The sequence below is a fragment of the Rhipicephalus sanguineus genome, unplaced genomic scaffold, assembly GCF_013339695.2.
Source record: "Rhipicephalus sanguineus isolate Rsan-2018 unplaced genomic scaffold, BIME_Rsan_1.4 Seq1034, whole genome shotgun sequence".
Taxonomy (NCBI): domain Eukaryota; kingdom Metazoa; phylum Arthropoda; class Arachnida; order Ixodida; family Ixodidae; genus Rhipicephalus; species Rhipicephalus sanguineus.
In genome coordinates, this window is record NW_023614205.1 from 62044 (window position 1) to 89457 (window position 27414).

General features: G+C 44.4%; 1 protein-coding gene across 1 annotated transcript in view; it reads left to right on the top strand.

Annotated features, from left to right (window-relative positions):
• LOC119375942 (uncharacterized) overlaps positions 1–27414 on the top strand; it is a gene marked incomplete at its 3' end in the record, with an annotated part of 136899 nt that overhangs the window by 44707 nt on the left and 64778 nt on the right. The window contains exons 5-6 of the mRNA XM_037645962.2: positions 10701–10850; positions 11273–11487. Of these exons, the coding sequence (XP_037501890.2) occupies positions 10701–10850; positions 11273–11487 (365 nt within the window). The remainder of the gene's footprint in view (positions 1–10700; positions 10851–11272; positions 11488–27414) is intronic.

The window sequence follows — 27414 nt, forward strand, 5'->3', positions numbered from 1 at the left end:
AAACTTGCAGTATAAAATTTGGCGGTTCCTCAAAGAAAACAATTTCATCGGAAGGCTATCCAAATTGCGAGGCGCGCGGCAAGCAGAATTATGAATGACTGTGTGTTGCGAAGATTATTTCTGAAACTGAGATGATTATAAAGTCGACTAGATGTCGCGCAGGAATGTCAAGCGAGAGACACTGGTTCACGAGTTGTAGTAGTGTTATGGAGGAGGCACAGACGTGATTATAGCGGCGGGAATCCAAGTTAGTAAGGCATATCGCGTTGATGCTGGAGTGGCGATTATGCATTGAAGTGATGAAGCGGGCTGCACGATTTTGGATGGTCCAGTTTATCTCTTAGGCATTGTTGATGCGGAGACCAAATCGACGGCATATTCAAACTGAGGGCGTACAAACGTGGTACCTGTTGCCGAAGGTAGATGGGGAGTGATGCAGATTCCTGGCGCAAGAATCCCAGAGTTCTGTTTCTTTCGCGCATATCTTGTCGATGTGAGTACCTAGGCGAGATTAGTACAGATGAACACCAAGGTATTGTAGAGATGAGCGGGGAATGTCAGCTGAAACAGATAGAGTAAGAAAAGTTAAAGGGACACTAAAGAGCAAAAACATTTTTCTCGCATTAGTAAAGTAGTCCTTCACGATACCAAAAACGCCACGCTCGCTGCTAGAAGACGCTAATAATGAGAAAACCGCAAAAAGAAAATACAGGTGGCGAAGCCACCTTGGATTCTCGCACCATTTGCCGTGACGTTACATATTTTTTAACGGCTTCCTGGGCCTACGTAGTCCTAATCGGTTAACGACCGACAATGATTTTCTCGACCCAGTTTTTACGGCGCGACAGGAAGCTTACCCGTCCTAGCGTTTGTAGCTGCAGTGGTTTATCCTAAAAGCACGTCGTTACTTTATAAGCAGCATTTTCGATCTGAAAGGCTCCAAACATGCATGAATTGCTCCAGCAACGCTGAGAATTGATAGCAATGCCGCTAGCCCTTGTGAAAGCTGTCGTTGTTCTGCTTTCGCAGGAGTTACTGTAGCCATGCTAACCACCTTTATTTTGAGCTTTCCAACCACTTTTGAAAATAGCAAGCTGTTACAATGAGATGACGTGGCTTTATACACATTTTCGGTATTTGTACAGCGTTGTGCGCGCCTGCGACCAAGGTTGCCCGCGCCTGTGTCATGGATATCTTTTCGCGGCATGGGATCGTTACGCCAAGCGAAGGCAGCACCGCTTTGTTGCATACAACTAACGCAGGCCTATATGTACATTTTATGGAGTAATATCTTTTAATATAACGAAATGAACAATATTTCAGTACTAACAGAAAAGTCATCGAACGCATACACCAATCAATGGTCACGTGACCGGCTTCATCGGACCGTTTATGATTTTGCCGCCAGAGGCGCCAAAGGTAAAAAAAAAGAGTAAAGGTTGTTTTTCTTTTTTTTTTCGAGCCTGGTGGCACATTTGTCACCGCCCCGTTATAAAGGGACGCTCATAGCATCCATCCATCCGTGACTTTCAATGAAGAAATAAAATATAAATCCGCCTCTCACGAGATAACAGGGTTGGTTTGAGTCAATGCGACGGACAATCTTTCCATCAGTACAGTCATCTCATTTCACGTTCTGGGCAGTTGTCGGTCCCTTTAAACCTAGTACATTGTCCTCTGAGGGGGCCAGAGGCTTTACATAACGAGTTTGTGGAAATTTCGTCAATCCTGGCGCCAAAATATGGTAAATGCTCTTTGAAATCTTTAACGTCACGAATTGCAAAGTTCGGCGCGAAATTTAAAAATGATACTTTGAACTTGGTTTTCTCCTCTAATTAAACCTATGGTGGTGAAATAAACTACACAAGAGTTCTCCGAGCACACTTTATCAATCTAAACCAATTCATTGTTTCTCTTTAGTGTCCCTTTAAAAACTGATTTCCTACGGGAGAAAGAACGTACGCAGCGCTTAGATGTGTTAAGCGTCATTTGCCAACGGTCACACCACTGATTTATTAACTCAGGTCATTTTGTGAACGTGCGTGGTCTTCTTCAGAGTTAATAGTTCTATACACTACGCAGTCATCCGCGAAAAGACGAATTGAGGAAGAAATGTTACAAGGCAAATCATTAATATAAACCAGAAGAAGAAGGGGGCCTAACACACTGCCCTAGGGCACACCTGATGAAACAAAGGAAGTTAAAGAGCTGAAGTTATTGACAAATGTAAACTGCTGTCGATTGGATAAGAAAGTTCGAAGCCAAGATAATGTTGAAGAGTCGAGTCTAAGTGCAGACGGTTTAGCTATTAGCCGACAATGGGCCACTCTGTCAAATGCTTTCGCATAGTCAAGAAAGATGCAGTCAACAATTTTATTACTATTGTGTAACTCAGACGTAAATTCTAATAGCTGAGTATCACAATAACGCTTTCCGAAAACCATGCTGAATTAGAAAGAAGTTATTTCACTCAAGATGGCTGTGTATATGGGAGCATGATATTGAATTGTCCTGTCTTAATTGTTAATGTTCTAATTAGTATGACATTAACCCAATGTAATTACCAAGATCTTAATTAGAACGGTTCTAATTAGCTTAATCCTAATTAGCATGTTCCTGATTAACACAATCTCAGTGAGTAAGGCCCTGATTACCTTGGTTTCAATTACACGCTCCTAATTAGCGTCGTGTTATTGGCATTATCTTAATTAGCTTGTTCCTAGGTTTACACGGCTTCATAAGCATCTTATTAAAACGTGACTTAATAATCTCGGCCTTAGTATGAATTGGCTTAATCAGCTTCGTCATAGGATGTCCTGACCTAATTAGCTAAGTATACCGCCCAGCCAATTCGGTGATCAGCCGCGCGCACGTGCTCGGGGAGCGAGCAGACGAAGAAGGAGAGAACCAAGAGGGCGCGCGCCGGACGAGCAACGCGCTAGAACGTACTGACCGACCATGGTAATTGTACACGTGGCCTCTGCGATTAGCTCCACCCACGGTGTTCTAAGACGCTCGGCCGGAGCTAATCTCAGAGGCCACGGTGCTGATTATTCTAAAGGATACTTCGTGCAGACATTAAATGCTTGGAAATGAATTCAAATGGCACGCATAGAGATAAAATATAGCTAGTAGAATTTTCTGCCAATTTTCTTCTGCACTTCTTCTGCACTCGGTGGAACTACAAACAAATGAAAGAAGGTGCCTCTAGTTGGAAGACACCACCCAACCTTCTCGGCCGCCCTTGACGTGACGCCTCGTTCCATCGTAACCAATGGAACAGAGCCCGTGCAGAGGGATGAATATCACCTACTCGTACTGTTAGCTTGTTCAAAAGGGGCGTCGCCAGAGCTCGGAAAGATTCCGAGTTTTGCCAAACTCGGGCCATCCTGCATAGCACCCCATGTCCGAAAGGAATATTATGGCGGAGCTCTTATAACCTCGCTAGGCCATCTGTCATGCAGAGCTTTGCCTAGCGGGTATGTGACACAGAAATTGGGCAAGCCCTACTACTCCCGTCCGGCCCACTAAAAGCTCTATAGCCAAGCACAAGCTCCTCGTCTTCTACAATGTGCCGAATGGTGGTGTTATGGACACAGTGGTAATGGTTGTCCTATGGTTGTCCTATGGATTTGTTAATGGATAATGTACACAAGACTATGGCTGCTCAGTTTGCTACGCAGAGAACACCTCCTGGACTCAAATAGGCGTCACGAGGCCTTTGACAAGGTGTCGAAAGGTCAATATACTATCACTGTTAAATGTGACATCATTTGTCAAGCATTATGTACACTTGGAGCTAGATGACGTCATTCAAATGTCGGACTTCCTGCGCCTAAGCAAGAAATGGTGTGTGGATTGGTACCATTTTGTTGGGGCTTCCCTCGCTCCACTGGTCTCTTGTGTCTGCGATGGCAGAGAACCGCATAATTTATTATCACGGTTCTCTGCGACGTTCTTTGATGTTCTGGGCGTTGCGCTCTGACATGGTCAATGCGTTCGTTCTTGATGACCAGAATCGAGCTGATTCTGTGGAGCTCCTTCTGTGGGACTTGTAATGAAGCTCCCAAAGGAAGACGTGGGTATTACCGATCCGCGGTCGTGGATACCAGCCACCCTCCCAAACACGGACTGCCAGTTGATGCCGACAGTGCTCGGTTTTCTGGCTCGGTTCTCTCTCGCTTAAGTTTTGCCCATGATGACATGCGTGGTACCAGCAGATTGGTATTTCAGACTCCTACTCTGGTCTAACACTCGTTTTAGTAGGCTAAGAATGGAAAAGTCACTGGCGCCTTGGTACCATTGGATCAGGCAAAAGCATTTGATAGCGCGGAACGTGACTAGCTGTACAGCGTCTTCAGAACATTAGGTCGTGCGCCCGCTCCATACAGCTGTTATTCGGTGGCTTGGGCAGCCTGAACCTGATGACGGCTAGGATATACCGATGCTCCTAAATCTTTCGCTGGATCCCTTCAGTATATAGTGGATATCTGCCAGAATATTTAAGGCACTCGGATGACTTTGCTCGAACAGTTAGCATCACTGCTTACGCGGGTGACATCTCGGTATTCATGCGGAACCAAGCGAGCTCCCACGCATTTTAGAGCTGTTTGTTGTACACGCCAGGTTATCGGGTATTTGACTAAATGCTGGCCTAACAAAGCCCTTCACTTTTGTTGCTTTTGTGCCCCTTTTTCTGGTGGTACTCAACACGTGGATGCAGTAAGACTCCGGAATATCTACTCTGAAAACGGAGAGATTGCGGGGAGACCCCCTGCAGAGAGCCGCACAAATATTGGCGTATACCGCTCAATTCAATCTGTCGCTTGCCACACGGGTTACGGTAATCAACACCAAAGCATGCCCATACGTTTTTATGTCGAACACATTCCGCTGATACAACATCGCTTTGAAAGCTGTCTTGTCTCAATGTGCGACTCTTCCTATGTGAAGCTATGGCACAGAAACTTCAGCAAACGTTCCTGAAGTTTTTGAAACTTTGCGGAGGGCTTAACCTGCCAGAGGTACCGAGATTCACGAATGTTCTCGAGCGAAAACAACATGTAAGTTGTTCCAAGACAACGAAATTATTGTCGTAACCTTTTATCGCACTGGTACGGATATCTGCGAGCGGCATTCAGACCGAGGTTTTCTCGGAGCCACAAATAGATAAGTCGCATGCTTTTTGCGACGAAGCAGCGGGGCTCAAGCGAACAGTTGATGGCGACGCCGCAGAAGAGAATTTTGGAAAGCTTTCGCCTGCGCTAATCAGCAAAAAATTAGTTGGTCTCACCATTATTGACGAAGAAGAACGGCGATACAGACCTGAAAAGCGGAAAAATGGCTCAGTAACCACAAACAAGCAGGCATGAAAGAATTTGACTGGCTACGGTGGTAGGATGCATTGCTGGTAGAATGCATGCTACTGGGCTTGGGATAAGGCGAGCACATGGCAGCAACCTATACTTATAGCCTAATAAAACTCATTGTTGGCCTAGTGAGTTCAACATACTTGAAATTAAAAGGCTGCGCGAAAAAATACACGCTCACACGGGAGCGTACAGCAACAAGCGCAAGCGTGTTCAGATGGGAAGCATCTGAACGCGCCTTTTATTGCGATAGCAATTATATGGACACTCTCGGCTAATTTTTGCCGTTGTCGTTGCCGTCATGTCCCGGATAGGTTTATGTATATATATATATAAAAAGCCACAAAGAAAAATTAAGCAGAAGAAAAAATTCTGAAGTATCCAACCGCGGATTCGAGCGAGCAACCCCTCGCTCCCCAGCGCACTGGGTTAGACAACTCAGCCACACGATATGTATGCGCCGGAGAAATAACGGCGAGCTACTTATATACACCATGTACCGCTGGTGGCAAGCAGATCTCGGAGGAACATGAGCGTGTTTTCTATCACGCAACTCTCCTAATTTTCTTTCAATTTGAAAACTGCCCTTGAGTCGCACACGACAAAGTGGCCCTTTTCTGTACCCACTCGTGATGTGGAAGGGAAAAAAAAAGAACACCGGGAACACCTTGCATCAGACGCCCCCATGTGGCTGGAGACCCAGAGGGTAACGCCACGCGCCAGAGTTTAAAAGAAAAGAAATATCTAAGAACGTCTGATTCTCCATTGTCGACACTTGCAGACACAGCGCTCCTAATTTTCTTTCATTTCGAATAATGCCCTTGAGACGCGCATGACAAAGTGGACATTTTCTGTACCCACTCGGGATGTGGAAGGAAAAAAAAAAAAAGAACCCGGGCACACCTTGCTTCAGAGGCCCCTTACAAACTTCGCGGTTTACTAAAGACTGCTGAATGTGAATACGAAGCTAGTAACTTTATTACCATGACAAGCTCAAAAAAAAGAAAAAGGTGAAACCCTGTGGGATTGTATCTTCATGTGGTTGCGTGGGATCATCAGATAACAATGTATACACCGACGCATGGACGAAGCATCAAAGAGAAACATACAGGCACGCGCAGAATATGCACGCCACATACTACAACAGCAATTATAACGATACACATCAACCTACCTTGGGGTAGTACACGTTATACAGCTGAGCTAGCCATGAACTTAGACTTACATTTTATGTTTTAGACACAGATTTTCATACCTAACTCCATGCATATATGTGTACCATGACATAGCCCAAACTGATATTCCAACATATTCTATGAATTAGGGCTAGCCTAAATATTTTAAAACAAGTCGCAGTTATCACACCACGTCAGGAAGAGGAGAGCGTAACTTTCAAATCGGTCTGGTAGGCTGCTGTAGCTGGTTATCATTTGTGCAGCGGAAATGTAAACACACATACGCAAGAGTAGAGACGCAGACAGGACAAACGCTAGTCCTGTAAGATCACGTTTACTAACCACCCGCATATGCAAGCAGTAAACTCTAGTAACTCCGATACGCTAGTCATAACACAGGCCTCCACTACCACTCATGTATTTTCAAAGAAACGTTAGAAAATCAGTAACGCGTCAAGGGAGTTGTAAATGCTGCAGTGACTAGCTTTTTACTTCCTTATTTTAGAGTGTGGTTCTGATTTCTTCTCTATGAATCTAAGCTGATGATAGCGCTCAAATTATCGGTTATTCGCTCCCATTGCTTGGAAAGCTGGGACATATTAGGGCCAGGATTTGCTTCAATATTGCTGGCTAGCAGGAACAGTTAGAGCCGTTCACGGGCCGCATTTCGCAGTCCGAGCCCGGCCTGGGCCGGCTTACTGCGCCGAAAACGCACCCGAGCCCGACGCCAAAGTGCTGCCCGCCCTATAGCTCGCCCTGACCCGCCAGCCGCACAAAAACAAAAACCCGGGCCTGGCCCGGTCCAGCCCCATATTATGAAGGTTTGCTGAGGAGAGAAGATACCGTTTTCCGATAATGTGCCATTTTAATAAAATATCAAAGTGAAACATGAGCACACAACATGACAGTCACTATATCCACAGATTCCAAGTTGTGTAAAATAACAACCTGTCCATGATTCGGGCTTCAGTGAAGTGCGGCGTTCCAGCGTCACATATCCATCAGAACTAAAGTTTCGTTCGCTGCTCGCACTGGTAGCCAGAACTGCCAGTATCTTTTCGCAAGCATAGCAAGCTTGGGATATGTAAGAGTGCTTGTTCCTCCTGAAATTTTAGTGCCTCAGATGCAGGACAGGAGGATGATTCCATGGATAGATAACCACAAAGCTCATCTTGTGTGCTTATCGCCACGTGCTGGAAAACAATTATGGGACAACGTGCATAAGTTGGGCTAGGTTCGGGCTTTGCACCTGGCTCAGCCCGCCCGATAGAAAACAAAGTAGCCCGGGCCCGGCCCCGGCCCAAGATCAAAAGACGTTGGTGTACATGAGCCCGGCCAGCGGGCAGGGCTCGGCTCGGGCTTTCGGGCAACCTGGAGCCCGTGCACACCTATACGAGCAGTCTCACCAAGGACAGCGATATCATTAAACACTGGGCATATGAGCCGCGGGAACGGCAGGCTGATGGCAGTGCTGTGCCCTGTGGTGTGCATGGGTGTCATCAGGATTTTTTTAATTTTCTCTTCGGGCCTCAGCGCCATCTTCATGACCCAGTTTACCATGCAGATAGCCGCTACTTCCGTGCCTAATGCTTCTCGTGCAGGCTCATATCTTGCAGAATATACTGCGCATGCGGTGCGGGGATTCCCGGTTGACTGGCAGATGCGCGAAGCTGTTTCCGCATGACAGGTTTGTGTGCTTCATGCCCTGGTGGTGTCAGCACATAATGCCAACCAGCTGTAAGCAGCAGTTAAATGATTTAGACTACATGGCAACGGTGCCGCCATGCCCCATGTATATGTCTTCTGCATTACGCCATATGTGATTTTTATTACCGAGCATTCTTTCCCGAAGCGCCCACTTCTTTCTTCGGAACAGTTCGTGCTTTGCCATGTAGCGAATCAACTAGCGCCACTTGTGTGCCAAGTACGTGACACTGGGCAAAATACAATAGGAAGAAGGAAATGGTGAATGGTGGCCAAGAACGAGATGAGATGGTGCGCAACCTTACAACGCAACAATAAAGGGCCATATAGATCCTTTCAGGTCTTGTTGATTTACATCTGTAGTTTTACTCTATCACGACTCAATTGTTCACCGAATTACGTCTAAGATAACAAGCGGCACCTGAACATTTTAATGCTACAAGCGCATGAGAACCAAGCACAGTTGTCTTAATGAACGAAATCTGCGTATGCTTAATATATGAGTTTGTGGTTCCGTGCGCCTTACGTGTCGGTGCCTCCCAAGTAAACGTCACTGTCAGTGCCTTCTTTTTGGCATTTAAGGCGGAAAGTTGGGCTAGTTAGTATGGAGAATATAGCGTCGTATGTTTTATGTGCGCGAAAAAGCGGAGGCTCCAGATGGGCGCAGCTCAAGCAGGGATGAAGCGCGCCGACCGGCTCCGTGAGGCGAAGGAGCACACAGAGGTACCATTGTTGGGCTGCGTCACTCGGGCTGCAACTGCGACCATTGATCAAAAGGGCGCGCTCGCTCGTGCTATCTAGGCAGACATCATTAGATGGATTCTATCCTTGTAGGCGCCGCGCTTTAAACCGCTTAGTTTGCATTTAGGTGACAGACAGCACAGCAAGAAAACCACGTCTCTCTCCCTAGCGGCCGTACTCCCTTACGCCAGCGTTTTGCACGGTTACGCAAGATCGGATCCCGAATGAGTTAGCTGCTAGCATTACTCCGTACGACATTCAAATTAGTTGCTATCGCATTTTTTGCCTTACCCTCAAGGTGAAACTGTGACTTTTTGTGACATATAAATGCAATAAACACACAATTTGAAGCTCTTAAAGCACTTAAAAATGAACTTGAGACCATGAAAGGTCACTAACAATAAAGCTTTGGTGTCAGAAAACAGAGCGCTTAGTAGCCAACGCGTAGAATACATAGAATGTTCTAAATTGTTATTGTGCGTAATATCGTAGCAACGGACACACAAACGAAGGACTATGCGCGCGTGGGCTAGTTGGTGCTCATGCACCGTTAGCGCGACGGTAAGTCGAAACCGCACATAATTGAAGTAATTGAAAGTGAATAAAAGAATCAAATGAATAGTGAACGACGACGTAGAAATCGACGACCTAGCGCTGCCTTAAGAATGAAGACCTGTAATTGTGGTCGGATGTTGCAGGCTTCCAAACATGCATAACATTTCCTGATATGTCGCTCCAGCTGCTATGTTGTATCATTTGAAAGGATAGCGATAGATAAAAGAAACTTTCTTTTTGCATTCCTAATTTTTACAGACATCATGAAGCAACTTGAGCTGTTCTTTGTGTGCTTCTCTTCTGCACGGATGACTGGTAAGTACATGCGTTTTCTACTATGTAATACAATCAGGAACAGCAGATAAACCTTAGCCAATATGCCAACTGGTAGCCTTATTGGCACATTTTATTTCAATGTCTTCGTTATTTATATATGTTTTGCTCCTTAACTTTTCACTGTTTTTGTCTATTATAGTTTCTTGACATCCATGCTATTACATACCACCACCGCGCATAACACGGCAGTGCTATGTAATCGTAAGAATAACATCGTATGTCACAGCGCAGATAGAAAATTCTTACAATAAAGCAATTAGCGCTGAGTCCGTGTCACTGTAATTCTGCTCTGGTCTGCAATTCTTCAAAACAAAATGGAATACCTAGTCTTGATCTAGTGGAAGTGAGCAACGCTGGCGTTGATGTTTAGGCGTGATCTTAAACTTCAAGTAATGGGACCGACAGCTCATTTTAGAGTCACCATTTACGAAGCAAGACCGAACATCTTCGGTTAGTTTCTTTGTTTACCTCGTGTGCAAGGGCAGTTTTGTTGAATAAAACTACTGTCCAATTTTCGTTAGTCCGTCTTGGGCCACTACCGAGTAAGGCTTTTAAAGCGAACATAAAAGAATATCTGTGTCACTAATAATAATTAACCAACCCATGCCTATACCAGCACGTAGAAAGCACTGCGTAATATGATTATATCAATGATTGTGTCTTGATAAATGTTTACCAGATAGTCCAAGTAAATTTGCTCAAATACCAGTCATAGCTGTATATTTGCTGAGCGCGCAACTGCACCGTTAATAATCACTAATAATCAGACTAAACAAAGACGCGCAATACAATTCTCTTTTCCCCAGCTTCATCCCACAAGGTACCGGAGAAGTACGAAACATTGGATGTCCTCGTCAACAAAGAAGCGCAGCGCGTCGGTGTTGAAGCTATTCAACTGGGTGGAGTGCTGCGTGCCATAGAGCATGGGCTTCGCGCAACCGCGCAGTACCAGCAAGGAGCAGAGAGCCAGGTTAGTTTTCGAACTGCTTACTCATAACTTTTTTACCTAATGCAATACGTCCGGTATGTTGCACCACAGCTACTCCTTAACAGCCCCTAGCTGGAATGGAGCCATTTAGTGCACGCAGTAGGGAGACAAGGTTCTATGTGTGCTTGCAACCATTCCACGAGTTGTACAGAGAACCATTCGAAATTTAGCGCCAATATACTTTGTCTCATTGAACTGCAAACAACAATATATTTTCCTTTGCGATAAGCTACACAAGTTGAGTCAGCTATAAAGATATAAAACAAGATGTTTCTCTCCAAACAGAAGGTACGTACATTGATGGTACGTTGGTAGTGATGGTACGTTGGTAGTATAAATTCAGCGCTTCTTTCCTATCCGTCATCTTCTGCTCCTGGCTGACAACGGTGTTATTACTATTACAGGGTCAACAGTACTTCTTTGACAAGATATTCAAAGCCAAAGGAGAACTTGTCAAGGGCATCGGAAAGGTGGTAGAGGGAGCGGCTAAAGGTGTTAGCAACGCAGTCAACGCGCTCACCTTCAGCGACACCAAGGGAGTGGTCACCACTAAGGCTGCCGACATACTTCGCAAGCTCGTTATTAAGGACCTCAGCTTGTTGCTAGCGAAGACGGCAAGGCATACAACGACTTTCGCCAACATAATGCCGATGAATTGAGTCACGTGGCCGAGTCATTGATCCAAAAGGAGAGGGGCTATGTTCGTGCCGTCGCCGCGCGCACCTAGACAAAACGAAGCCAAGTTTGTCCAGCTGGTTGTTGAAGCCTTCTGAAAGCAAAACTGCAACGTATACAAGACAGTCATTTTCCCCCGCTGCAACTGCAGTGTGTAAAAAACTGAGTTGAGTTGAATAAACTTTATTTCCAACGCTCATTGCTACTGGGGCGAGGAGTGAGGCTGCCAGCTGGCGAGAACGCACGGGCCATATTGGCCCATACGTGGTCGCATCACGCGCAGCCAGTTGACGGGCGCAGCACGAACCACAGGCGGAGCAGGTGGTCATCATCATCATCACTAGCTTCACCACGCCCACTGCAGGCAAAGGGCTATCTCACGTTCCACCAAACAATCGGGTTCCGTACTTTCTGCTGCCACTTTATACTCGCAAACTTCTTAATCTTATCCACCCAACTACATTTTCCCACCTCCTCGCGCGTTTGCCTTTATTTGGTATCCAGTCAATTACTCCTAACGACCAGCTGTTATCTTGCCTACGCGCTACATGTCCTGCCTATGTCCATTTCTTCTTCTTTATTTCGGCTGACATATCGTTAACACCCGTTTGTTGCCTGACGCACTCTTCTCTCTTCTTTTTTTCCTATAAGGTTACACCTATCATTTTTGTTTCCATCGCTCGCTGCGTCGTCCTCAGTTCGAGTGCAACCCTTTCTGTAAGTCTCCTGGTTTCTGCTCCCTATCTAAGTACCGGTAAGATGCAGCTGGTATATACCTTGCTCTTCAGTGAGAGGGTAAACTGCCATTCATGACTTCAGAGTGCTTGCCAAATGTGCTCCAACCCATCCCTATTATCTTAGTCACTTCAGTCTCACGGATCTCGCGGTTACTACCTGCCCTAAATGGATGCATTCCTTTACAAATTACAGTGCCTCGCTACCTATCGCAAAGCGCTGTTCTTTTCCGAGATTTTTTCAGATTACGGTAGTTTTCTGACGATTTATTTTCAGACCTACCATTCTGCTTTCCTTGTCCAAATCAGTAAGCTTGAGTTGCAATTCATCCCCTGATTTACTCATCAATGCAATGACATCAGCGAATCGCAGGTTACTAAGGCACTCTCTATTAACTCGTATTCCTAGCTCTACCCAACCGAGGGCCCTGAAGACCTCCTGTAAGCAGGCGGTGAATAGCCTTGAGGAGAACATGTCTCCCGGCCTTACACCCTTCCTTTTCGGGATTTTGTCGCTTCTTTTGGGTGAATATGGTATTTGTGGGTTGTAGCATGTGGTAGGGATTTTGAAAGTGCCCGTCTGCAGCCGCCTCAGCCGTGCGTGGGGTTTTAGTTATTTCTTTCGATCCGTCCTGTAGAGCCCAAGCACCTCTTTGTACACGGACTGTGAAATAGCGAATTTCTTGCGAGTAATCATACGTTAAGGCGGGGGAAAGATATATATCGCGCTTCTAAGTAATAAAGTGATTGTTGCTATTCAGCTGCGCCTTACTCGGTATAATGTCGGTTTAAATAAATCTTGTTTGACGCATTGGGTTGTATTTGGTCATATGGTGAAGCAACATTGCACATTTGATAGGGACAGTTAAGATATCTGGCAAAGCTACATCTCAAGAAGACTAACGGTACATCTTACAGCTTTACCAGGACAAATAAGCATATCTCGTAAAATTACACACGTACCCTTAATAAAGACTTCCAAAGTATCATTTCAACAGTATACATAAAGTGGCAATGCCTGTAATACTTTGGGAACGACCGATCTTCGCCGCCAGGTACAAACCCAGAAAACAGCTTGCTCCCTAAGTACGACCTTGAAGCTAAACCAATGTCATCCAACCCACCAAGACAAAAGCGATATAGAATTTCAACAAAGCGCGTTGGCCTAGACGAAACGAACGTTTTCTAGGAGGTTTTTCAAACGCGTTCATCCGACTGCGCCGGTCGTATATCTCTGTTAAAGTATAGCCAGTATGCCACTTCAGGAAGGTCTACATTCCTGCTTTAGGAAGGAACCAGAAGTCCGTTCTTTAAGGAGATATTGAGCGACCAACGCAAGCATTAAAAAGTACGCATAGAGTCCTTCTACAATCAGGACTGTAATGTCAATTTTCTTTTTTTATGCCCCCTCTCATTTCCTCACCCTGTTTCCCTTTCCCATGCTCCTACTTGTCTTGTTCTCCTCCCACGATTATGCACCCTCTTTCTGGTGCATATGCGGGCGAGGAGAACGAGCGGCTCTAAACGATACGGGAGACACAAGTACAGCGGCCGTATTTTTGTTATTTTACAAGCTAAATTGAAAGAACGGCCATCAAAACCACGCAAGTCTCGTGGGACCACTGTTCACAGCAATAAGAAGATGTGTAGAGAGCAGAGCGGCCTGCATATTAGATATTGTAATACGCTCGTGTGCAGAAAAATCTGCAAAAGTGATGTGACTCGAGTACCAAGGGAACATGAACTTATATACTGGCTACAGACATTTATCAAAAATGTTCGTGCACAGATGTTTGTTAACACGCAGTAAATACGCAAAAGTGACAATGAGCAAGAAATCAGTTGCACAGACGGTGCTCCCATAATAATTCCAATTTGATAGAACAGTATCAGCAAATGGAGTAATGTAGCAAAATACAGAGCAAAGACAGCAGTTGTGATGCAAGTATCAGTTCCCTAACCACAAACATGTAATTAGTGGCAGTGAAAACGTATGTTCACACATTGCACAAAAGAACCATGGCAAAGCTTAAAATCAGGTGCTTATTTTAGTGAGAAATGCCTGCATGCAGGCCCAAACTACATAAATAATGGTCGGAAAGCGCATGTTTACACCTTTTACAGGATAAATATTGCACAGCTTAAAATCACATAGGATGTGTTTCTCGTTCTTTTGAATGTCTCGTTTTGCGTTAGTTAATAGCTAGGCGTACACGGGTATGGTGACCACCTTCCTAGCGCCCCTCGCATGAATACCTCCTAATGAATGACACATAACATTTTCGGCTAATTACAAGGCACCACGATGATTGGCCGAAACGGCTCAACAAGGCGTCCCGGTGCAATTTGTTGACGATGCCAGCACACACATTCACTAACGAAGTTGACAACTTCTTCAATAAGTTCTGACTTTTTGTTTCTTTTGAAGCACGAAATAAAAGAGCGAAACCCGAATCATCTGACAGCCATCTTTATTCACATTAGAAACAGCGAATAAACCCATCAATAGAGAATTCATAATTTCGGTGGCCTAGCGCTTGTTTCGAAATATCTAGGATAAGAACCTGCAAAGAATAGGAGAATTTTATTATATACCTGAATACATATTAGGCAACAGCGGGAAAAGACGAAAACTCGATACCACCGTACCGCGACGGAGATAGAGCATGGTATAATTCAACAGGCGCAAGTGAAGCGCTCGAAAACTTTTCGATCATTCTGCTAATAGGTGCCGGGCTTATAGATGAAGGAGAAGCTTACCAGAGAAGGGAATACACAAGCCACACGTCGGAACGCGCGTCGAGACAGTAAAGGCAAAGTGTCATCGCTGCACTGAGAAAGAAAGCCTAACTCCTCTTCTCAAAACGCGCCTTTGACAATCATGCCCTCAGAAATGAGAAGTTCTGTGCAAGAAACGACTAAGTAGTGTATTGTCGCTATGGAGGTTTTCTTATCCACAAATTTGTTGCAGTGACATGAGAAAGCATGTGAATCATGCGGAACTTCTCCGAATTTCTTACATGTCGTACGCAGCTTAAGCTATTTCATATCTTGAAACCCATCAAGCGACCAATAAAAATCATAAGCGGTCAGTTTACTGACATCTGCTCAAAATAATAAAAATAAGTTCCGTTCATCTGCGTTCGAACATGAACGGAAATCGTAGCCTACATATATATTTGGAAAGCTTAATAATGTTTTCTGCATGAATTACACAGTCACGTACTGCTCAAACTGGTCGCACATGCAACCTGTGATGCACAGCAAGACAGTTTATTTTGTTTATTTTTTATGATTCGCTAAAACAGAGTACAATGCAACGGAAATTAACTTACCTTCCAGAATGACAGAAGCCTGTGGTTTATACAGGACCCGTGAATCGAAAGAAAAGTAATCGCACATCAAGGTGGCCGCGTCCGTCTCGCGGCGAGATCGCGCTATACGTGGCAGCACCGTCGCAGTGGTACACAGATAAAATTTCCGCGGAATCAACAAACAAAATCCATGTAATATTGAAGGATGCCTACCAGTGTATAGAAATACAGAGGAAACCGCACTAAACACAAAAATTATATTCGATTTTCGAAAGTACGGAAAGCTTTTTCCGTGATTAATAGGTCATTTACAAAAAATTGTCAAAGGTGGCTTCCCTTTAAAGGAGCACTGATCACACAAACATTTTGCACCTTGTTTTTTTTTTTTGTAATAGATAGCTTATGAGTATGACCCATTTCACGGCTGCAAACTTCGCTTGCGCGAGTGCGCGACGGTTATTTATTTAGAGACGTTTTTAGAGCGTCCAGTCGCAGTTTCGGTTTCAAAGGGCACCGAGCTAGGCAGGGGCACCTCCGGAGGCAAGGTAAACACAGCTGGCCACGTGACCACGCAAAATTGTGACGTAGCCAACGCTCGAGAGCGGGTGCGAGTCTAGGTGCGAGCGGGCGCCGCACTGACAGTTCGTCTGCTACGCCAGTTCGTCTGACGCGGGACGCTTTGAACTGCTTGCTGTTTGTTCGCGCTTTTCACGCTACAAGCACGGACGTCGTCCGTGTCGTTTGCAGGCACGGTTCGACCAGTCAATAGAGCGTTCTAGTTGGTCCGGCATTAAAGAAAGCATCGCGTAAAACCAAATAAAGTGTCCCCAAGTTGGCGCCAGGTCATGTGGCGCCAGCTATGGAGGATTAGAAACAACTAATAAACGCGTAATCTATGTCCTCCGAGCATTCCGAAGCGCCATCTCGACTCGCTAAGCTTACGGGATCGATTATTTGACTATGGCTCTGAAAAACGGCGCCAAATCGGGACGAATACATTGCTGTGGAAGCTTAAGGACATGAATCTAAAGGAAATGGAAGCATCAGTTCGGAGCTTACACGCTACAGAGCGCACGACGGCCACTTGATAGATTGGAAGTGCACGACAACCGCTTTTGGCAGTGCGGCCATGTTTTTCGGAGGCGCGAATGCCTCGCCGGCGAAGCTTGCCGTGCACGTTGACAGCTCTCGCGCGTGAAAAGCCTGATGAGTGTGATTGTATATTATGTGCATGGTTGCTCTCTTTAATGTCTTTAACACCGGAGTTCTTTAAGGCGGGCGTACGTAATCTGTCCAACGTGAACAAAAGCCGCTGTGCCTCGCGACACTAGTGCAAGCGACGTGCGGTTTTTTTTTTGTTTGTTTTTTCGACACGCGAGAGTGACGACGAGAGCAACGGATATTATTGGCGGTTCTCTGCTGGAGGAACAAGGGTAGACAATATCCGACTGCATTATTGACACACTGCCCTGCTGCCACTGTCAACTCTGCTGCGGAGGTTTTTGTGTGAGGTTCCGCGACGCCTTAAAAAATACAACAGAATCTCAGGCAGGTGGCTCTGGGGCGCCTTGCTAAAGAGCGCCTTTTTTTTTAAAAAAAAGCTCAGCCGACTGACGTGGGCAGCGCTCATTGGCTCCGTCAGTGGTTTCCTTACATTGTGGCTGCGTACCTTGAGTCCCGTTGCACGTGGCCCGCGCACATTTGGGCAGAGCGCGTGCTGTATTTCATTCTCATTATCGTTCTTCATGCTCTCAAGCTGTGCATGCCCTCTCTCAAACCGCTCATGTAATTTTGTTAGGGTAGCCATGGCCGCTGGATACAAACAATGCTGTGCCGTGCTCCATTCTGGGCCGCAAAAATAAGCGTCATTTCATCTGCCTAAGCACTATTATCAGAGAGTTTGAGAATTGGGGACCCAAGACACTGGGTCCTCAAGCTGCGTTGGGTAGGCTGCTCTTGCGTTTGGAGGATCAGCAGAGTTTGAGAATTTGGGCAAACGCAGGTGGCGTTGGGTCGAACAGATGGGGCGAAGTTAAAATTATGCAAGATGCGTGCCATACTGCGTCGTGGCCAGCGCTGTGTATCGTATCGCTGGCGACCAAGGACGCCTTGGGGGCCCACGCTGGTTTTTTTATTTTTGGGTCTTAGGACAACGCGAGCGCAAGAGTTGCTAGCGCTCTACGCGTGCGCCCTGGCCGCTTGCAAATTTCTTGGGTCCAAACGAATGCGTTGTTTTCACCCGGCAGCCGAGGGTGTCGAGCTTGGTTAGCTCTCTGACTGTTCTGACAGCCAGCACGCGACTGCTGTCCCTTTTTGCTCGTGGCACTCGTGCTAGGGAGGCGTCCAGTTTACTCGCGCTGTGCTTGCGTACTCTCTTCGCACTGCATTGGAGTTAAAGTGGTTTGGGCACGTTGGCACTGGTTCATGATCTTGAGCAGCGCAAAGGGCAAGGAACGGCAGAAAAGAGAACAGGACAGGCGCTGTCCTGTTCTCAATGGCTACGCATTTGCATATCCGAGGGGCGAAAGGGTGGGGTGTTCAAAACCACACTGAAAATTTTCAATTTTGCATGTGTATATACACACGTACACATACAAACGCACACGCGAACGTACGCAAAGGGTGCTTGAACCTACACCACCCACAAGAAAAAAAAAATTCTGGCTACGCCTTTGTCGCACTCTACTACTTGTCCCGTTGTATATTACTGGGTCATTCCACGCCAACTGTCCATGTCGGGGCGCTCGAGAAAAATCAATTTCTCTCAAATAGTCTGAGAAAATTACGCACATATAGACATTCGTTCTACAGTATTTTCCCAATAAATTTGGCCGGCCAAATTTTTTTGGGCACGTGAGCGCCATTTGAACTTCACGGAATGTTGGAAAACCAGGTACGAAAAAAAAATTTACTATAAATCGACCGTTCCAGCCATTCTTTCAACATTTGCTTTTTGCGTTTTTAGAACATCGTTATTTCGTTATAGGCAGTTCCTTATAGCAGCCTTATTTTTTTACTCCTTAGAGCGTAGGTAAATTTGAGTAAATTTTCGTGTTTTCGAGAATTTTTTTACAAAAGACTATTATAGATGAAATGCAGAAATTAATTTTATAAAAGTCTCCATAACACGTACTATCTCCGAATTGTTTTGTTTTGCCTGTGTACGGCGCATAGGTTCTAAAATAAAATCCTGAACTTGGCAAAAACGCTACACTGGCCTATGTTGAGACGGCCGTAGCACCCTAAGGTGGTCCAAGAAAAAATAAGCGGGAAAGCGCACACGATTGAGAATCATAACAACTTTGTCCAAAGAAAGTTTAATAAAAGTAGTTTTTGTTTTAGTCGAGAAAAAAATTTTTGAAATTCAGTCCCACCATTGCATTGTTTTGCGGGGAGGGGGGCAATACAAACCAACTGAATTTGCTGCATAAGAAGAGTTAGTGTATTTCTAGGACATGGTTTTAAGTTCCTTTTTTTAGTAATTTATTTTGTTTATTGCATATAAATGTGATAATAAACAGAGGTAAAATATAAAATGCCACCGGCTTAGGCACCACAATTCCTCCATAACGAATCGCGTTGCTTATTGCATGTCTTACGCACACCGGAGGTGACGGCAGCGACGTACAACTACGCCTCAAAAATCATCTGTTGTTGTGATCTCATAACAGCTGTAAAACTGCATTTACCAAACTGACAAATCCTACTTTTACCAAAAATCTGCTGCCTACAACCACCCAAATTAAGATGTCAAAAATAGCTTGGGATATTCCGTCCCTATTGTCACGGAAGACGTACAGAAGGCGTGAATACACGCGCGTCGTCATATCGTGCATCGTCCCTTGCAGAATACATAGCATGAACTTAGTATGGATCCGCTATAAGCGTCCACGCTTATGCCTCCTATCTACGGCTTACATGAACGTCGAGACTTAACTTATTGTGACGTCCGTACATTTATATGCAATGAACAATATAAAGTGCTAACAAAAGGAACTTAAAACCATGTCCTAGAAACACACTAACTCTTTTTTTATGGAGCAAATTCAGTTGGTTTGTATCCCCCCCCCCCCCGCAAAACAATGCAATGGTGGGACTGAACTTCAAAAATGTTTTTCTCGACTAAAACAAAAACTACTTCGATTAAACTTTCTCTGGACAAAGTTGTTATGATTCTCAATCGTACGTGCTTTCCCGCTCATTTTTTCTTGGATCACCTTAGGGTGCTACAGACGTCTCAACATAGGCCAATGTAGCGTTTTTGCCAAGTTCAGGATTTTATTTTCGAACCTATGCACCGTACACGGACAAAACAAAAAATTTGGGAGATAGTACGTGTTATGGAGACTTTTATCAAATTAATTTCTGCATTTAATAGATAATAGTCTTTTGTAAAAAATTCTCCAAAACACGAAAATTTATTCAACTTTACCTACGCTCTAAGAAGTAAAAAAAAAAGGCTGCTATAATTTACTGCCCTATAACGAAATAACGATGTTCTAAAAACGTAAAAAACTAAGTGTTGAAAGAACGGCTGGAGCGGTCGATTTATAGCAAATTTTTTTTCGTACCTGGTTTTCCCACATTCCGTGAAGTTGAAATGGCGCTCACGTGCCCAAAAAATTTTTGCCGCCCAAGTTATTTTGGGAAAATACTGTAGAATGAATGTCTATATGTGCGTAATTTTCTCTGACTATTTGAGAGAAATTGTTTTTCTCGAGCGCCCCGACTGGGACAGTTGGCGTGGAATGAACCTACTACATCTATATCTCCTTGGCTCATTGGAGCTTTGTACATTGTGTAATGTACAGTCATAAAGAGACTCCCTGTCGAAGAACACCTAGTTTGTGTTGGCAATATAGCGAAGATCTACACTATTTAGAGCTCGGGTAAACCGAATTATCATTTACGTGGCACTTTTCTTCGAATACGACAATGCCTTAACGTCATTGGATAGGAAAATCTACAGCCACATCGAAGAAAAACAGCCGGAAAATTTGACACATCGAATATATCGGAACGCACGAAGCGCCCCAAAAGGCTGGCTTTCCCTCATAAGAGGTTAGTTTTCCTCACGAGAAAGGACTTCCAGCATGCCTCGGGGTGCATGTGTGTTGTGATTAACATGCAGCGCGGAACGAGTTGAAATATACACTGCTTACGAGATATCCCATATTCATTCCATCATTCCACGTCGTCTCGCCCGTCGTGCGCGGTCATCGTTCGCTTATCCGCGATTCTTCGCTCCCTTTGTTACCGCTATGGTTGCAGTCAAACGGAAAAACGTGCTGTTCTCCTCAACGCTGGCGATAACCAACACAGTCGAACATTCCTTTCGATGTGAGGGCAAAATGCGGGGATGTCCGTGTACTGTTCGATATTCGTACGCCGTTAAAAAATACCAGATGATCAAAATTTCTGGAGCCCCTCGCTACGGCGCCTCTCAAAATCATAGCATGGTTTTTGGGATATAAAACCCCAACTATTATTATTATTATATTATTATTTATTATTGTTTATTATTATTATATATATATTATGTATTATTATTATTATTATTAATTATTATTATTATCATTTCCTGCGCGTCAATGTGTGTGTTCACGGTTCTGTATTGGTTGAGACTCTATCACCTGTGGCACATACCCGCATAACATGAACTCTAGTATGCGGGTATGTGCCGCACTGACTGAGAGAAAGGGTTTCATCACGTACGCGACAGGGATTTTGCGTTATTCGTGTCATGGCCAGTGAATCGTTTTCGTCATACACTGATCCCCTGCTGTCCAATTTTGAGTATATTGCAAATTATGGAGACAAACAGGAGAGCGCCCAGACGTAGGCGGATAGATAGATAGATAGATAGATAGATAGATAGATAGATAGATAGATAGATAGATAGATAGATAGATAGATAGATAGATAGATAGATAGATAGATAGATATAGATAGATAGATAGATAGAAACGCCCAAAGTGCCTGAAGTTCGCTAAGCAATGCTTCACTTTTAAAATATGCCGCGTACGTCGTCAAACCCTTTCCTCCAGACACGTGTGGCACATCCGTTTAGCACGCGCCTAGGTGTACGAGTATGCGCCACAGGTGATTGACAGTTTATATCTATCCAGGAATGACGAGAACAGAGATTGGTAATTTAAATGCGAGAGCGTTAAAAAACCCGGTATCGGCAGCGTTGAACCAACGAATGGAAAGAATAAAAATTTAGGATCCCAGCAGAAATCAAAACCAAGCATTCTGCGCGGCAGTCAGGTATTCTACCACAGAGCCACGCCAGGTCTAGAAACGGTTCTGGGAAAGCACCCTATGCAGGCCTAATGTCTGTGCAACGCCAGTTGTACTTGTGATGCTGGCTATCTAATTTTATAACAAAGCAATTAATGCTACATATGTATTCCTACGATAAGGGCGTCATATAATATGAACGTATGTGGCTCCGGTGTTGGCTGCGCTTTAACAGCAGCCTAATACACATTCCGTTTGTATTCCTATAGTTCAGCAAGCTGTATTGAAGCATCGCTCGACACCGGAGGAATACATTAACGATGGTTACGTATGATATTGGCATGATTGCACCATGAAGTGCACTTAGTTTCGATAATACTGACGTATGTACTCTAACGTGAGGGCAGACGTTAGGTCGCCACCATAAGTTACCTTTTAAACACCAGTGTTGTCGTCGTTACTGGTAAGCCCTCGATGTGCACAGCTACTACACTTAGAAAACACGTCGATCCATCTCGTAACGCTTGGCTCAAAACCATAAAACACAACATAGAAGTAAACGCTGACTGCTTCGCATGAAACCGATTCTCACAACGTGTGGGATCTACCGCATAACTTTGTGCTTTGCATGTTGCAGCCATTGTCCACAACGAGCAGAATGCTGTGTGCGCTGGCGCGCTCAATGCCAGTCATCTATAGCTTCCGTTGGAGCAGCTTCACAAAACGGACTGTACGAGGCATGACAGCTGGACCTGAATTAGACATTTACAGTGAACTAAATGAATGAAAGCAGAAACTTCATATATATAGAGGGAAAAAACGTTTCATTCTCTCACTTTTGTCTTTTTTGTTCACTGACTGCGAAAGCAGTGATGCGCGCATGACTACATATTTCTTCGCGTGTTTTTTTCGCGGCATTTGATGCTCACCGCGGAAAGAACACGCGAGAAAAGTATTAACCCTTGAGGGCAGTAACTGTAGAAATCCATCCTTGGCGATCAACGGATCACTTGAACTGGGGATAAAATCTTATTGCGAATGGTGTATTTCAGTGGACGGACCGTTCGTCCGATGAGGTGCAACTGCGAGGAGTAAGGGCTGCCCCGTAAGAAGTAAATTTGAGGACTAAATGTTAGTCTGCTGAGGTGATTAGTTGGGACGAACAGTTGTCCGGTAAGGTGTAAATGTCAGGACTAAATGTTAGTCCATTGAGGTGATCTGTGGGGACTAAGAGACAGTTGCATGGCGACTACCTGTTAGACCTGGTGCTGTTAGTCTTTAAAGGGATTAGTGGTTGTGGCATCAGTCCCTAAAGGGATGAACCACAAACCCTTTTAACACCCTTTTTGCCTTAGAGAGTAGAACAATCAATACATGTCCGCAAGGCCAAACTTCATCACAGTTACTCACTATGTTGATGCTGTTGCTACCCATTATGATCAATTATGCCTGCGGGCTTTGTGACGGGTGGGGTTTAAACCACCCACTCGTTGCGCAATTGACACGTTTTGTTGCCTCGTGTGATTGTATACGCTTCTGCGACTTCTTATTACATATGTTAACGGGACTCCTCGGAATACATGGTGCATTTATAGATATTATTTTTTCGAAGCTCTTTGAGCCCTGGCATGGCTCTGCGGTAGAACACCTGAAAGCCGCAAAAGGCTTGGGTTGAAGAGCAGATGATTTTATTACTTATTCTGCGACTAAATTTTTCACTCACGGACAGCGTTTGTTTTTAGCCCACAACTAACGACACCGGAATTTCTGCGAAACGAGGTCATTAGCGCTATCGCGTTAATAATCTAGCCGTATTGGATATTCCTTCAAGCATTTATGCATAGGCTTTGCTGAATACCTCGAGGCTGTGGTGGCTGACGGCTCATATTTTCGAAATACGCCGAAGACGACTAATGGCGCCCGGATATTTTAGTGCAATAAGTGGGCGAGGAGGAAGAGCAGTTGTCTCAATGAAGCAAACCTCTCTATGCCCCATGCAAAAGTCTCGATACCAGCGAGGGGCACTGGCCGCGCTGGCGTCGCCGAGGCACCCTAGACGAAGTTACGTTCTTTGCCTTTCGCTTCGTGTTAGCGTACGCCGGCTCAGTGGAGTAGTGGCGCTTCCACATGCACCAACGGGATTTCTCCGCAGCCGACTGCTTCGATGGCGAGAACACCGACTAACAAAACTGCTTCAATACGCGTTGCAGGAAGTACACGATTTCGGCGGGCGAATGTCATGCCTTGGTGGAGCGAAACTGAGGCCAGCAAGACGCACGCGTTTGCGGCTCAAGCTACGAACCTCTACGAACTAGGCGTCAACATGGCTGCATTCACGCCAAACGGTGCTATAGCTGAAAACACGAATAGAGATTGTTCAAGCTCTCATATATCTTTACACAATAAGCACTACTTCTGTGAAGACATGTTTCACTTTCGTGTTATACCGATTCCTATGACGGAGGGATGAGCCATAATTTAGAAAAACTGATATTTTCATCATTTCTGTAAAATACCCTCCTCAATCGGAATTTCAAGGGGGTGGTTGGGCCCCTAGCCGCCCCCCCCCTCCCGTCTACGGGCCTGGCCTACGCTATTCTTAACTCCCTAATATGAGTAAGTGGGAATACTTTTCTATAACAATATTGCATGGCGCACTTTGTTCGTCTCTAAGACACACAAAAAGGAAACAGCATACAATAGGGTATTTACGTCATTAGGTCGGATTTAATTTACTCAAACGAATAAATTATGCTGCAGGAATATGATTATGTCCATGTTATATTCGTCTGCTAAGTGAAGGCGTATATAGTGAAGCACATGCATTTTACGATATTGTCACTGAATTAGTGACATACATCAAGATGTGCCAGTTTAAGATGTGTGAGCTGTACCAGACTAATTCAGTCACAACAGTGCAAGTCAGTTCAATGCAATCCTGATGGCAGAGGGGACAATCAATAAAAAAAATGTGACTCGCAATAACACCTATTATGAAGCAAGGCCAAGCAACAATAAACATCATCGCATGAAAAAAACACTAATGTTCAGCGAGAACAGAACACATTTCGTCATTTGCTCCTTGGTTTACTTTCTGGAAGGTAATATGTAAGCTTCCTACTTTCATGCTGCTTGACTGAATGTAAATATTGACTTTAGTGCAGCACCAGAAAGCAGTTAACTATGGTACGACAGGTCACCAGATCACTAGGCTAATCGAAAATTCTCATAGGATGTGCTGTTGTGCACATATTCCATGCTGTATCATGCTTTGTTTGAGCTCTTGCATTAGCTGATTGCCTGGGAAAACAACCTAAATTATCAAAGTCTTAAATTATGTGACGAATAGTAGGCGTAAGAGTGAGCTTCAAAGTGCAACTATTCGGTTTCTGGTCTCACACGGGCAGTGAAATTTTGGTTGCTGTAGTGTGAAGGTTATCAATGCTTGTGAAGTTGGCAACGCTACACTGCTGAACTTGATTGTATGTTTGGAAATGCTGAAAGGCCTAAAACGAAGAAGGAAAGAAGAAATAGATGGGACAGCAGGCAGGTATAGCCACTTCTTGACGCTGGCCATGCTATACAAAGAAGAGGGTAGAGGAATAAAGCTAATATAAACAGAAAAGTTTACAAAAATAGGATAAGAGCATGACGCATCTTAAGTCTGTCTCTAAGGTCACGTTTGCGTAAGAAGCACACATGCTAACATCAAACGGGAGGACAGCAATGACAAAAAAACTAACCGCTGTAGAATCTGTTTTCTCAGAGTAAGAAACAAACGCTTTATCTACCCTGCCAGCTTTTTACTATGTACTGAATAATTTATTGGTGTGATGTGTTTAGGATCATAAATTAAGAGTTAAAAGATTCTTTCATGGATGGACGCCAAACTGAATTTATGCCAGTTATCTGATTAGGTATTGGTGTGCTTTACAGCTGTTCAGGGCAGCATGAAATAGTCACTGCAAAAAATCCGTACAATTTTTTTTACTTTGTAGATGGTGCTCGAGATGGCACATGCAACGCTATGCAGCTGTGGACACCAGTAGCTTTACAAGAACTCTTGAAGTTCACCTGCATGCTTCACAGAGCTTGGGTTGGTAGCAGCAATCTGGTTAGAAGAGTGTGATCAAACAGAATGCATCTCTTAATTGTTCAATGCATACCAATGTGCAATGAAGCAAGCCATTGATACATTGGAAAACATTGAGAGTACCACTATTTTTAGCCCATTTCATAGTACCTCTTATCTCAGTCATCGATACACTATGCAGAATCTGAATCTGCACTCTGTCAAACATATAACACTTTATTGAATTTACAGTGGAGTGCCTCGATAATAGACACCTATAGCATAAAACTGACTGTATTGTGAGGAATTCATAGTGTTCCTGGCGAAATGGTCAGTACTTCTATAGTAGAAGTGCTAAGAAGACAAGGACAACATAAGGCACAACACGAGCGCTTACTCACAAATGAAAGCTTTATTGCTTCAACAGAAAATATACATAAACTTGAACCTCAGCTACTACCCGCCGAGAACATGGGCTTTCCGTTTTGCTTTAAATGGCTAGTACTGTGATGCATTACCTTAACAATGAAGTGGCATGACCATCCAAGTACATTGAATTTCCTCAGCGCATTGTAATTACGGTGTTTAACTTTATTTTGTGTTTGGTATCGCAATACCATTCATAAATTTGCGACAGAAATATTAGTCCTGTTGTGACTGCTTGAACTGAGGCTTCAGCCCTGAGCAATGAAAATTAGATGTACGTTTTAATTCACGGTGGGAGACATTCATGGCTATCGGGCTTATTCAAAACGTTGTCTTAAGAAATTCAGTTTGAAAGGTATTGCACTGCCTCCATGCTCTGATTCCTCTCGTCAAATGACAAGGTTGAACCAGCTTGTTCCAAGTTTCTTAGACTTTCCGGATAGGTAAATAAGCTGAACAGAGGTGAATAGTACAAAGGATGGGCTGCATTCACCCTCGTGATTAAAGTTATCACTGTTAGGAAAATTTTTAGATTCATTTAAACTTCATAGTTATATTAATTGCATGTCTAGTTTGTGTTGGCTAGGGGACATTTAAAGCAATAGCCAGCGATAAGCAGCGTAGAAAATTTTCAGTGCACACGCATTTTATAGTTGGCAGAAGCAGCATGGTGCTGTGCTTATAGGCAGGTGCTAAGTACACCATTGGTTTAGTCAGATAGAAGTGCAGTGAGAAAGACAACGTCTCGATGTTGCTTTGGCATAAGGAGAGTTTATATTTAAATGTGAATTAAAGAATCGAGGCTGTTGACTGTGGCATGCCTCATAAGTATATATCTATATTCTGTCCCGTCTAGCCTAAGATCTCTGTGCATCAGGAGCATATAGGCAGAATTTTTTTTCGGAGGAGGTACCTCCTTCATTTGAAGTGGGGGCCGGGCAAGCGCATGTGGTCAAGTGTCATTTTGAGCTCTGTATGCCATAGCGAAAAACATTTCAGGGAGGGGGCGACACGGGCCTGGTGTGCCACCCTGGCTACGCCATTGCTGTACATGCCATTCATTGGAGTGTATTTGCATCCTG